An 11781-nucleotide genomic window follows, 5' to 3' on the forward strand; every position below is an offset into this window, starting at 1 on the left:
GGCTGTAGCCTAAGTCACATAGGATTCTGGGCTGGGGGGGGTATGTCAAGCTGTTGCCTGGCTTTGTGGTGTCTAGATCAGGATTCTGGAGGTGAGAAGAGCCCAATAAGCCCCCACCCCAATTACCTTTATTTATTTGCACAAGAATTGTCTGGAGGGTCAGACTGAGGCCCATTGACACCAGCCCTCTGCTTCCTACGACGACGTTTCCAGCTCTGTTATCATCTTTTGAGTTGGTAAACCCAGAACTGTGTATCCTGTCTCCCATTCTTATGCTTGCCTTGGAGATCTGAAAGCCCAGGAAAAACAGCAAAATTTGGGGGATGACTGGAAAAAAGCTCCTTTTTTCCCTTTTGGAATGAAAAATAAGTTTTTACTTCTATATATATTGTAGACATATACAATACTTTCAAGATTGTTTGGCAACAATTAATGTGCGATAATGCTTTTAATGGAAATACATTATTAAAGAGTTGTATTTTCAGTCTTATAGTTTAACTTAATATCTAAATGTTGTCAGTCCTACCGGTTGTGACTGTGTGTTTCTGTCCAAAGACTACACTTATTTTGTTTACTACAGAATATTTTTATTTTTCCTTACCTCTCACAATTAAGATACATGTACTGTAATAGCATAAGATGCAGCAGTTTACAACTCTTTCTCAAGTACTGGGTACAGTTGCATTTTTTCTGATAGAAAATAAAGATTTTCTATTTTAAATTCCGTAAATATACCAAATAGTATAATTTTATATGCTAATTAATTTATAAATTATGCAGTATTTGGTTAATTCCCCCCGATTTGTCGTCTTTCCACCCAAAAAGGGTTCAGATAAATTTATTAGGTAGCATTTATAATATTTTGGCATAATAATGTAAGGAATAGGGTTTCTTTGTGCATTTTATGATTATAATGCCTTTTTGTTTACTGTAGTTTTGTAAAATCCAGTAAATTCCTGTGACTTTAAAAATTTCCAGAAAGTATACATCTCTAGTCTACCTGTGATGCTTGGAAGATGTTTGTATTTGTCTTGGTTCCCAAACCAGGTGTTCTGTCTACCTTTCAAAGTAGAAATAACTTCCTTCTCCATCTGCTTGTGATTCTTTTTTTTTTTCCTACAGCAGCAGCATAAAACATATGTTATCTACATTTGAAGACCCAGTGGCTCCTTAAGAGGCTGTAGTTGGCACAAACCACCATTTATGTGACAAAACAGAGAGGCTTCTTTTGTTCAAGCTGCTGTCATTCCCATAAGAGGCTTCTCTGAATGCTAAAAAAGAGCAGGTGTAATGGCCCTGGAACAGCTCCTCTGATCTGACCCACTTTGCAGTTTGAACAGTGCTGTTATGTGATATATCTACCGGTGTGTGTGTGTGCAAGTCACAAAACTTTGTGCCTGTGTGTATTCCAATAAGAACATTCTTGCTCATTTGAAGATGTCTCAAGAGATGCAAATAGCTCAATACATTGTGGTCCCAATCCGGCCAAGTGCAGCATTGACTAAGTCCCAATGGAGCAAGTCAGCTAACCCACCTTCTTGTAACGGAGCACCGTTGGGTCCTGTAGGTTTCAACATGTATGTGGTTGGGTTTTGTTTTTGTTTTAACAAACAGAGGTTATGTTCACTAAGATTCATGTTTGTAAATAATTCTGCAGTTTATTACAAAGTGTTTTAAAATAAAAGTTTATATATTTGACTTGAGTTTTAAAGGTATATTTAAAATGCCCAAAGGAACCCCTGGCTCAGGTTCTATACCCAACAGAGCCAACACTTGCACTGAACCCATCATGCCCCCAGTTAACAACAGCCTCCTTTACTGGATTTGTATCCCATCCTACAACAGGGACTTAAGGCTTGTACATTGCCACAAAGGGTAAAGTAGCTGCAGAAAGGAAGATCCACAAGGTTGGGTTGGATGCCGCTACTTAAATACAAGAAATTCATGCTGTTTATTTCATTTTTTAAAAATCCAAAGGACCATGGTCCCTGATCTGTCAACCAGTCGTTTTGTATCTGCAAACAATAAAAGGGGTGGAGGGAGCCTGAAGTAGGCCTGGCCAAGCCAACAAGACCAAATGAGATCTGTCTCTGTGTCCCCTGGTTTCTCAATAGTCCCCTCGTTCCACAGGTCAATTGGTGGTAGTGTGAAGGTGAGCAAATTTGTATCCCATCCTACAACAGGGACTTAAGGCTTGTACATTGCCACAAAGGGTAAGTAGCTGCAGAAAGGAAGATCCACAAGGTTGGGTTGGATGCCACTACTTAAATGCAAGAAATTCATGCTGTTTATTTCATTTTTTAAAAAATCCAAAGGACCATGGTCCCTGATCTGTCAACCAGTCGTTTTGTATCTGCAAACAATAAAAGGGGTGGAGGGAGCCTGAAGTAGGCCTGGCCAAGCCAACAAGACCAAATGAGATCTGTCTCTGTGTCCCCTGGTTTCTCAATAGTCCCCTCGTTCCACAGGTCAATTGGTGGTAGTGTGAAGGTGAGCAAATTTGTATCCCGGGGCCACATAGGGCCCTTGGGAATGTACATTGCCACAAAGGGTAAGTAGCTGCAGAAAGGAAGATCCACAAGGTTGGGTTGGATGCCACTACTTAAATGCAAGAAATTCATGCTGTTTATTTCATTTTTTAAAAAATCCAAAGGACCATGGTCCCTGATCTCTCAACCAGTCGTTTTGTATCTGCAAACAATAGAAGGGGTGCAGGGAGCCTGAAGTAGGCCTGGCCAAGCCAACAAGACCAAAATGAGATCTGTCTCTGTGTCCCCTGGTTTCTCAATAGTCCCCTCGTTCCACAGGTCAATTGGTGGTAGTGTGGAGGTGAGCAAATTTCAGGCCAGGGGCCACATCCAGCCCTTGGGAAGGTAAAGGCACGAGGCCAAATGCATCGTCTCCTGGTTTTGCGATGGGGTAGAGCCGGGGAGCTGCTTGCCCTCTGCTGCTAGGTCACCCGAGCCCAGCTGCCCTACTGGAATGATTTCCAGGAAAATGAGTTCCCTTTCAAGTCAGCAAACTTTACACTCTCCCTTTACACAATTAACCCGACTGGGAAGAGACTCCACTAGTAACTCCTTCCTGTCCTAAATGTGTGTGAGCTCATTCCAAGGCCAGGTTTGCACACACCCAGAAAAAAAGTGGTAGAGAAGAGGAAGAGTTGGATTTATACCCCGTCCTTCACTCAGAGCGGTTTACACTCTCCTTCCCTTCCTCTCCCCACAACAGACACCCTGTGAGGTAGGTGGGGCTGAGAGAGCTCTGAGAGAACTGTGACTGACCCGAAGTCACCCAGCTGGCTCCATGTGGAGGAGTGGGGAATCAAACCCGGTTCTCCAGATTAGAGTCCGCCACTCTTAACCACGACACCAAACTGCATCACTTCAGACTGCAGGTAGAGGATTCACATTTTGGAAGGCTCCCCTCTATTAAGAACACCCTGCAACTAGAAAGCAAGAGAGGAGAGACAACCTTTCTTCCTGCTAGGTTAGTTTCCTATTTGCCAAGTTTCTTTTAATGCAAAAAATATGGAAACCTGGAATCCAGCACCTGCAGTTTAAAGGGGGGGGGGGAGGTGTCCAGCCCATTCATCATCACACTGTACCAGAACACCCCTAGGGGAGAAAATATATTATTGGTTAGCACTGTATAGTTCTCTATAGTAGCTTCCAATAGTAGGTAAGAGGCATCTTAGTCAGAAGTTCTTGTTCAAGGGAATGAGCAAGTTAAATGTTCAGTCAAGAAATGTTTTTGCATCTTGATGTAACAGAACTTTTTTTAATCCAGAGGGAATCAACACTCCCAGAGTTTTTCCACTCAGTGACTTTATTATCATGTTATAGTGCCTTCCACTCAGTGTCTTTATTTATTTGGTTTGTCCCTCAAATCATAAATTGTTAAAACCAAGAAAACAACCCAAAGCAGCCTGGGAGTTTATTAGAGCATTGACGGAGTCCTTAGTTAGATCAAAAGGCCACGTAGCTAATATATACTGACTTTTATATTACTGTAAATATCCCGCTTGCCACAAGAAAAATAAATTATCTGGACAACTCTCAGTCATCAGTGTTTGAGTCCTATCAGTGCTTTGTTATGGCTCCTCTGGAATGAAGAAGGGTATTCTGTTTATCGAGCTCTAGTCCTGTGCCGGTCTCTGAAGACCAAGCTCCTGAACTTTCCAAAGCTATCTACAGAAAGATGAGCAAACAGCTCTCCCTAAACCCCCAATCCAGAGGTTCCGTAGTGTGCAAGACATTCTCCGTGCTCTTCTCTGAGAAGGGCTACGCTCGTAAGAACAAAGTATTTCCCTTCACGGAACAGCCTTGCGCAGAAGGTGGCTTGCACAGGGGCTGTCATCTTCGGGAACACAAGGCAGGGCTTCTGCAAAGTCACCTCCCGGAAAGTCTGTGCTCCCATTTAAATCTTGTTGCTTATTTTAAAGGGCTGCCCTCAGCTTTTTCTCTTAGAGGTGGTCCCACCACAAGGAGTTGCTGCCCCTCTCAGCTGAGAGGAAGGGCAATTTGGCACTCAGGGCACACTTCACTCACTGTAGCTTAGTCCTTGAAGAAAGATCCGCAGCCCCGGCATAATTAAACCAGCTGTCTAGTTCTTTTCCTCTTTAGCGTTAAGCAAGGGATAGCTGTGTTCAAACTGGCACCACACACCCCCACCCTGATAAATCAGAGGCTATGGGGTGGGGGTGGGGGGGGGGAGAAGCCCAAATCAAACTTTAACTGGGATTGGAAAACTGCAAAAAGTTAAACCCACAACGAGGAGGATCGGGGTAGCCTTTAATACAGTGCTCACTGGGAGCAGCCGGATGCTACTCCAGTCTTTCATCCCCTTCTTCCACATCCTTCAGACTGAGCACTTCCAGGCTCCCTTTCCCTCTGGTTTCACACCGGATCAGTTCGTCGATCTCCCGGAAGCAGCCTGGGTCCACGAGGCACACCTGAAATGGTTACATTGCCATCAGACTGCAAAGAATCACAGCTCTCCCAGAAGGAAATAAGACAACAGTTATATCAAGCAACAAGCTGAGTCTGCACACGCTGCCTGTGCTAAACTCTGTGCAGATCCTTCCCCAAATCTCTACTTCTTTACAAAGGATTCCACAGCAATACTTTGGAGGAAACATGTCTCTGCGGCATCCGACAAAAGTCTAGTGTCCTATTTCCTCAGTGGCTAACCAGATGCTTCTAGGAAGCCCAAACAGGGAAGAAGGCAACAACCCAATTTATTGCTCCCCAGCAACTGCTTTTCAGAAGTATACGATCTCTGAGCATATAGGCGCTGGGCTTTTTTAAGGTAAGGATGTGCCATCAAGTCACAACTGTCTTATGGAGACTCCAGCAAGGGCTTCCAAGGCACGTGAGAAGCAGAGGTGGCTTCTTCAGTGTTCATCCATTCCAAGTATCAAGAAGAAGAGATTGGATTTATATCCTGCCCTTCACTACCTGAAAGAGTCTCAGAACAGCTTACAATCTCCTTTCCCTTCCCCTCCCCACAACAGACACCCTGTGAGGTAGGTGGGGCCGAGAGAGCTCTATCAAGAAGTGCTCTTTCAAGAACAGCTCTGACAGAACTATGGCTTGCCCAAGGTCATCCAGCAGTTGCATGTGGAGGAGTGGGGAATGAAACCCGGTTCTCCCAGATTAGAGTCTGCGCTCCTAACCAATACATCAAACAGGCTCTACCCACCTTAGCTTCCAAGACCTGAGAAGACTGGGCTATATTATGCTGCCTTCCCTTCCCTGGGCTTTTTTGCGTACTATAACTTAATCTCCCCATCCTAAATAAATAAGTGTCCTGCAGGATTTGACCAAGGGTCCACGTAGTCCAGCACCGTGTAACCACACTGGTTCAGCAACTGCCCTGGTCGAGGACAGCTGGAGTTTTTTCGGGCCAGGGATCACCAGGAGTTTTTGCTCCCCACTTAATCCTGAGCCACCTTGCAGACAATTGTGCTGTAAACAAAACTGCTCAACTCAGGCCTCCAACACTCCGGCCACAAACCTCCTCCCACGTTTTCCCCCAACAACGGAAAAAGCTTTTCGGGGGGGGGGGGGTGTCTTACAATTTCAAGCTGTTCGTCAAAATCTTCACTCTCAATGACTTTGATGAGTGGCTTCAGCTTCTCTTTCAGTCTCTTGCCTTCCTTCGAAGGGAGGAGAAAGCGCAGCCTCATGTGAGCCCGCTCGATCTGCATGGTCTCCTTCAGCTGCTTGATCACCTCCAAGGCCTGCAGAGGCATCCCGTCAAAATTAAGACTCTCTCACCAAGCTGAAATACATCTGAGGCTACTCTTTAAAACTACAATTATGTAAGCTGCCCTGAGCCCGCTTGCGGGGAGGGCGGGGTATAAATAAAATAAATAAATACAGTGTAGCTTTGTTTCTGTTCCCACGAATAGTAAGTAACAGGACAATTCTCCATCATTTTCAGTGCGCCTGCCCAGAAGCCTTCGTGCCAGGTCAGAGATGGAGAAAGATGAGGGCGATACTTCCAACATGGTGTGGGAAGGAGTGCCCAGAGATCAAGATGGGATCCAGAGCCAGTTAACCATCTTTTCTTTAATAGAGCTGCTGGCCTCAAATAGCCATGGTGCAGGCTATTTTATTTACGCACAACTTTTATCCCCAATGGGGACCCAAAGTGGCTTAAAACATTACCACTTTTCCATTTTATCCCCACAACATGTGACGTAGATCAGGTAGGTTTGCCAAGTCCCCCCAGAGGGAGGGGAAACCCCTGCCCCAGAGGCCCGTTTCCTGCCACTGGCGGATTGGGCCCTGGGGGGAACCCCACCCCCAAAGCACGGGACGTGCATGTCACCCAGAAGTGACACGACCACGCCGGGCACGCTGGGGGTGGGGCCACGGTCATCCGAGGGAAAGCTCTATGGTTTTTCCTCGGATGGTCGTGGCCCCGCCCCCAGCATGCCCAGCGTGGTTGCGGCACGCGCACACACTGGGAGTGAGACAGGAGTCCCCCACTGCAGCAGCAAATACAACTTGGCAACCCTAAGATCAGGCCATGTGACTGGTCCAAGGCCCAAGTCTGGCCACGGCATCACTCTGGCTCTTGGGTCTACATCCCTCTTCTCTACAGAATTCCACTCTGTTGGAAAGGGCTCTGTTAGGGATCACTAAGTAATACTCTTTAAAGTAATACTTATTAAAGATATTTTTTAAGTAAAAATGGTATTATTTATTTATCAGATTTATAGCTCGCCGTCCCTGCCAAGGCCAGCTCACATTAAAAATTAAAAACAAAGTAAAAAAGGTTAAAATTACAAAACATTTATAAGGCGCAGGTATCCAGTGGTTGTAGAACTACTGACCAGGCCCCATAGTGACAATAAAGTGTGCTTCCACATAAGAGCAGAAGACACATTTCCTCCTCCTGAGTACGACCCAAGCAGTTATCAAAGAGTTCTGTCAAATGCTTGAGTCTAGAAGGGTTATACAAAGAATGCTCTATAGGACACAATATGTGTGATTTTAAGTTGGTTTTCTGTAGACCTTGTGACATAGATCGTTATTTTCATAAAAACTCCAATCACCACCCTCGGCAAAAAAGAGGCATAATCAAAACATGAGTAGACCGTGCAAGACGGATATGTGAACTGCACTTTCTCAATGATGAACTAAATCAGGGGTGTCAAACATCCGGCCGGGGGCAGGATCAGGCCCTCGGAGGGCTGCAATCCGGCCTGCAAGGCCATGGCTGTTTCCTGCTTCCTTTTCCAGTTCTGCTGCTGCAGTAACTCAGAGCAAGAGGTGTCAGTCATCAGAGACTGTTAAATAGACAAAATATTGCAAGAGTGCTAGTGTTTTAAGCATGTTTTATTTAAAGTTTAAAAAATCTTTCATTGTGTTTGTGTCCTTTATAATTTATTTATTTATTTTATTCAATTTATACCCCACCCTCCTACCAAGGCAGGCTCAGGGCGGTTTTAAAGTTTATATCTTTGCTACCTGGCATTACATTTTACGACACACATGGCCCGGCCCAACAAGGTCTCATTTATGTCAGATCCAGCCCTCATAACAAATGAATTTGACACCCCTGAACTAAATCATCTAAACCATGCACTTCAAGCAAATGGCTACTCCAAGAATGAAATCAGAAGAGTGATTAAACCAAAGGTAAAACAAACAACTGAGGAAAAACAGTCTCCCACAGGAAAAGTGTTTTTGCCATATATCAAAGGAATCCCTGATCAGATGGGAAAATTTATGAAAAAACACAACCTACAAACAGTATTCAGACCCACCAGAAAAATACAACAGATGCTACGATAGGCAACAGACAGAAGAGACCCCCTCACTTCTTCAGGAGTATACCGCATACCCTGCAGTTGTGGACAGGTTTACATCGGGACCACACAGCGTAGCATCCAGACAAGAATAAAAGAACATGAAAGACACCACAGACTTGGCCAACCTGAAAAATCAGCAGTGGGTGAACATAGCCTAACTCAAACAGGACACAGTTTCTTATCCCAAGACACTGAAATGCTGGACAACTCATCCAATTACCATGTCAGATTACACAGGGAAGCCACTGAAATTCATAAACATAAACACAATTTCAACACAAAAGAAGAGAGTTTAAAAATAAATAGGGCATGGCTTCCAGTGCTGAAAAACACAAAATGCTCTACATCTTCGAACAGCACTACAGATAAGATTAGAATTTCAACAGCCAATCCATATGCAAAAGAACCTCCTCAGGAAAGCTCCTCCATTAGCATGTCACAGCCTGGGAAATGCCAACAAGATGATTCAGCCATACCCCACCTTTCTGAGTAGATATAAATTATCTGCCTACCATTTTTCTTCTCACATTGACACAGGGAGTACTCCATCTTTCTGTGTTATACCTCTGAGGATGCCAGTCACAGCGGCTGGTGAAACCTCAGGTACTACAATGCCAAGACCAATGCCATACAGCCCAGAAAATCTACAACAACTAATGAACTCCGGCCGTGAAAGCTTTGGCAACATAACAAAAAGAATATTGCAAAAGACCAAATACTACTGAGTACCCAGCCATGGCATACCTCTAGGTACAAACTGGTATTCTTTCATACTTTTTATATGTATTATATAAGAACACAGGAAACTGCCTTGAACAGAGTCAATCCATTGGTTCATCCGGCTTTGTACTGTCTGCTCTGGCTGTGCCAATCTCCAGTCTCAGGCAGAAAAATATTTTCTACCATCTCCAGTCTCAGGCAGAAAAACATTTTCTACCACCACCACCTACTGGAGATTGTCTGACTAGAGAATGAGCCCTCTGCTTGCAAAGTAGATGCTTTAAAATCTTTGAGAGACCGTGACTGACCCAGTCACCAAGTAAGATTTGTGACTCAGCAAGCATACAAATCCCAGTTGCCCCATTCTCAGCACCCCAATTACTACAACAATTATGCTGTCTCCCATGGGGTATATTCACCTGCTGCTTAGTGCTTTTTCCTGGCTTGATTGAGTAGTGGATGTCCTTCATGGCTCTTTCAATCAGGATGACTGTGTAGGGCCTTTTTGTTTCTGGGTTCACACACTTGTCAGCAACGATTGTTGCAATGTCACGAAACATCTGCTCCAGTTGTGTGTGCCGCTCTTTATCGGATACCTGCAACTCCCCTTTCGATAAGATCTGAAAACAAGGCAAACCAAAAGAGAGACATCGCCATGTGCTGAAAGCCTTCAGCAGGAAGCAGATACAGCCTCCCAGAATTTCCACTAGATGCCTGCACTCATTTCCTCGTGTAGCACATGCCTAAAGGTGATGCATTTTGTTGGCACAAGACGTATTTCCAGCAATGTAAGAGAAGCTGCTGCCATGTCTCAGAAGAGCTTCTGTCAGTGGCAGAGCATGCCCGTAGCTGAACAGTGTGGAGAGATATAACTCAGTGGTGTAAAACCAAACAAATTGTGTCTGTCAAATTACAGAACAGTTAATAACAAAGGACAACTGAACATTCCAACACTGCATATGCTTATTTTGCAAGTTTATGGTAAAGACTATAAACTGTTGTCAGGTACCCAAATTTCATGAGTGTGCACTCTCTCTCTGTGAAAAGCAAGACAGCTGATTGAGTGGAGACAGATGTCTGTGCATAACCTCCAACATATGTCCCAATGCACAGTTGTGTAGGCTGGGAGCTTACTGGTGCAATCCCACTCCCATCCTCCTGCAGTCATCCTACCTCCTTAGAAAGTCTGGGAAAGTGCTTTACTTTATGCTTTGGTCTCCCCCTGTATGCACAAGTGCTCTAAAGTATCTACAGCTAACCTCTTAAAAAACAGATCTTTACATTAGCCTCCAGGTGGCACACATGAGTGTGGCATTAACCATCAGGGGATAATATACCAGAGATACAACGAATCCTACCCATGAAACTTACAGTCTTGCATATTTCTGTCTGATCATCTGTACCAAATGCTTTGACAAGGTCCTCCTTCTTTGCCACCTGGCCTTTGGAGACATTCACAAACACAGTTTGGGTCTGCAGGACTTCACCCAGGTCCTTTTCACTACCAAAAAAGATAATCAGGCATTTATTAAGAACTCCTCTTTAGTAATACATATATTGAACAGAAGAAGAAGAAAAAACTGGTGGAAATTGTCATGTTTTGTCTATTTCAAGCTGTATGTAAATTGCAGGAATATAAATTTACCATTTCTATGTTGCTGTAAATGTTTAAGGCTTAGGAAACAGGGGTGAGTTGGGGATTAACAATGCATTTCAGGACTGTATACCTGTGCAAAAATAATGTTTTCCAGTGCTAGTTATACCGTTGTTTATGCACAAGCCTGACACCAATGCACACTAACATGTTAACTTTTTTAAACAAAAACCAACAGCAGAGCTTGTAATATATAGAAAGATGAGCTTCTTAATGTTCAAACATTAAATGATTTTTAACGGTTTAACAGCTGCTTTATTGAAATAAAATTTACATCCTAAACATAAACACCATAACGCCTACCCATATCTTGGAAGCCACGCAGAGTCAGCCTGACTTTTGTATGGAAGACCATGAAGGAAGTCCGGCGTTGCCATGCAGAGGCAGGCAATGGCACCCCACCCCTGAATGCTTATGAAACATCTAAAGAAATGGGCTTGAGTCCACCAAGATGCTACAACTAGTCATTGAAAAGCTACTGGGCACCAAATTAATACAGGAGGGCAAAGCAGCATAGGGCATGTGCCTCACGGAATGACCATATGAACACAGATATTACAAGCAGGGCATTTTCAGCCGTGGCAAAAATTCTGCACAGCCGTACTCTCTCATACGCTCTGAACCATTTCGATTTTTATGCCCTCCTGTGGCAAGCTTTGGACCCGCCCTCTGCACATTCTCAGGGAACACTCGACTGACAACATCAGCAGGGCCCTGTTCAGTCGGTCTTTCACCACCCCCTTCCGGTCCAAGGCCAACACTTCTGGTACTCACGCGCCGGTCCGCCAGCCCATGACCTTATTCCGGTAACAGGCGATCTCAAAACGCTTCCCCGCCCGTCGAATCCGCACCACGGCCACATTTGTGAGGCGGATTTGGTTGGTAGGCGTGAAAATCGACATGATGGTAGCGGAAAGTGATGCCTGTAGTACGCCTGCGTATGAACCGCAGTCTCTACCGCCGCCGAACCGTTGGTCTCGCCTACTTCAGACTGAACAACCAATAGGCAAACCAGGCTCAATCCCTTCCCTATGTTTCCCCAATTATGACGGGTTCGCACAGATCTCGCGAGAGACGCGAA

The 11781-nt window shown here is 44.5% G+C and overlaps 2 protein-coding genes across 2 annotated transcripts in view; one reads left to right on the plus strand and one right to left on the minus strand.

The window, feature by feature from the left end:
* The window catches only part of LOC107112484 (merlin-like), a 40303-nt gene extending 38158 nt beyond the window's left edge, over window positions 1–2145 (plus strand). The window contains exon 18 of the mRNA XM_015413627.1: window positions 2131–2145. Within this exon, the coding sequence (XP_015269113.1) occupies window positions 2131–2145 (15 nt within the window). The remainder of the gene's footprint in view (window positions 1–2130) is intronic.
* A 1426-nt stretch (window positions 2146–3571) lies between these two features.
* On the minus strand, window positions 3572–11674 carry SBDS (Shwachman-Bodian-Diamond syndrome). Its single transcript, XM_015413636.1, has 5 exons — window positions 11475–11674; window positions 10418–10547; window positions 9466–9666; window positions 6080–6244; window positions 3572–4954 (listed from the first exon to the last, which is right to left on the minus strand). Exons 1-5 carry the CDS (start codon window positions 11600–11602, stop codon window positions 4826–4828), a joined length of 753 nt encoding a protein of 250 aa, XP_015269122.1. The 5' UTR covers window positions 11603–11674; the 3' UTR covers window positions 3572–4825.
* Window positions 11675–11781: the final 107 nt, after the last annotated feature.

This window comes from Gekko japonicus, unplaced genomic scaffold, assembly GCF_001447785.1.
Source record: "Gekko japonicus isolate JY-2015 unplaced genomic scaffold, Gekko_japonicus_V1.1 scaffold452, whole genome shotgun sequence".
Taxonomy (NCBI): domain Eukaryota; kingdom Metazoa; phylum Chordata; class Lepidosauria; order Squamata; family Gekkonidae; genus Gekko; species Gekko japonicus.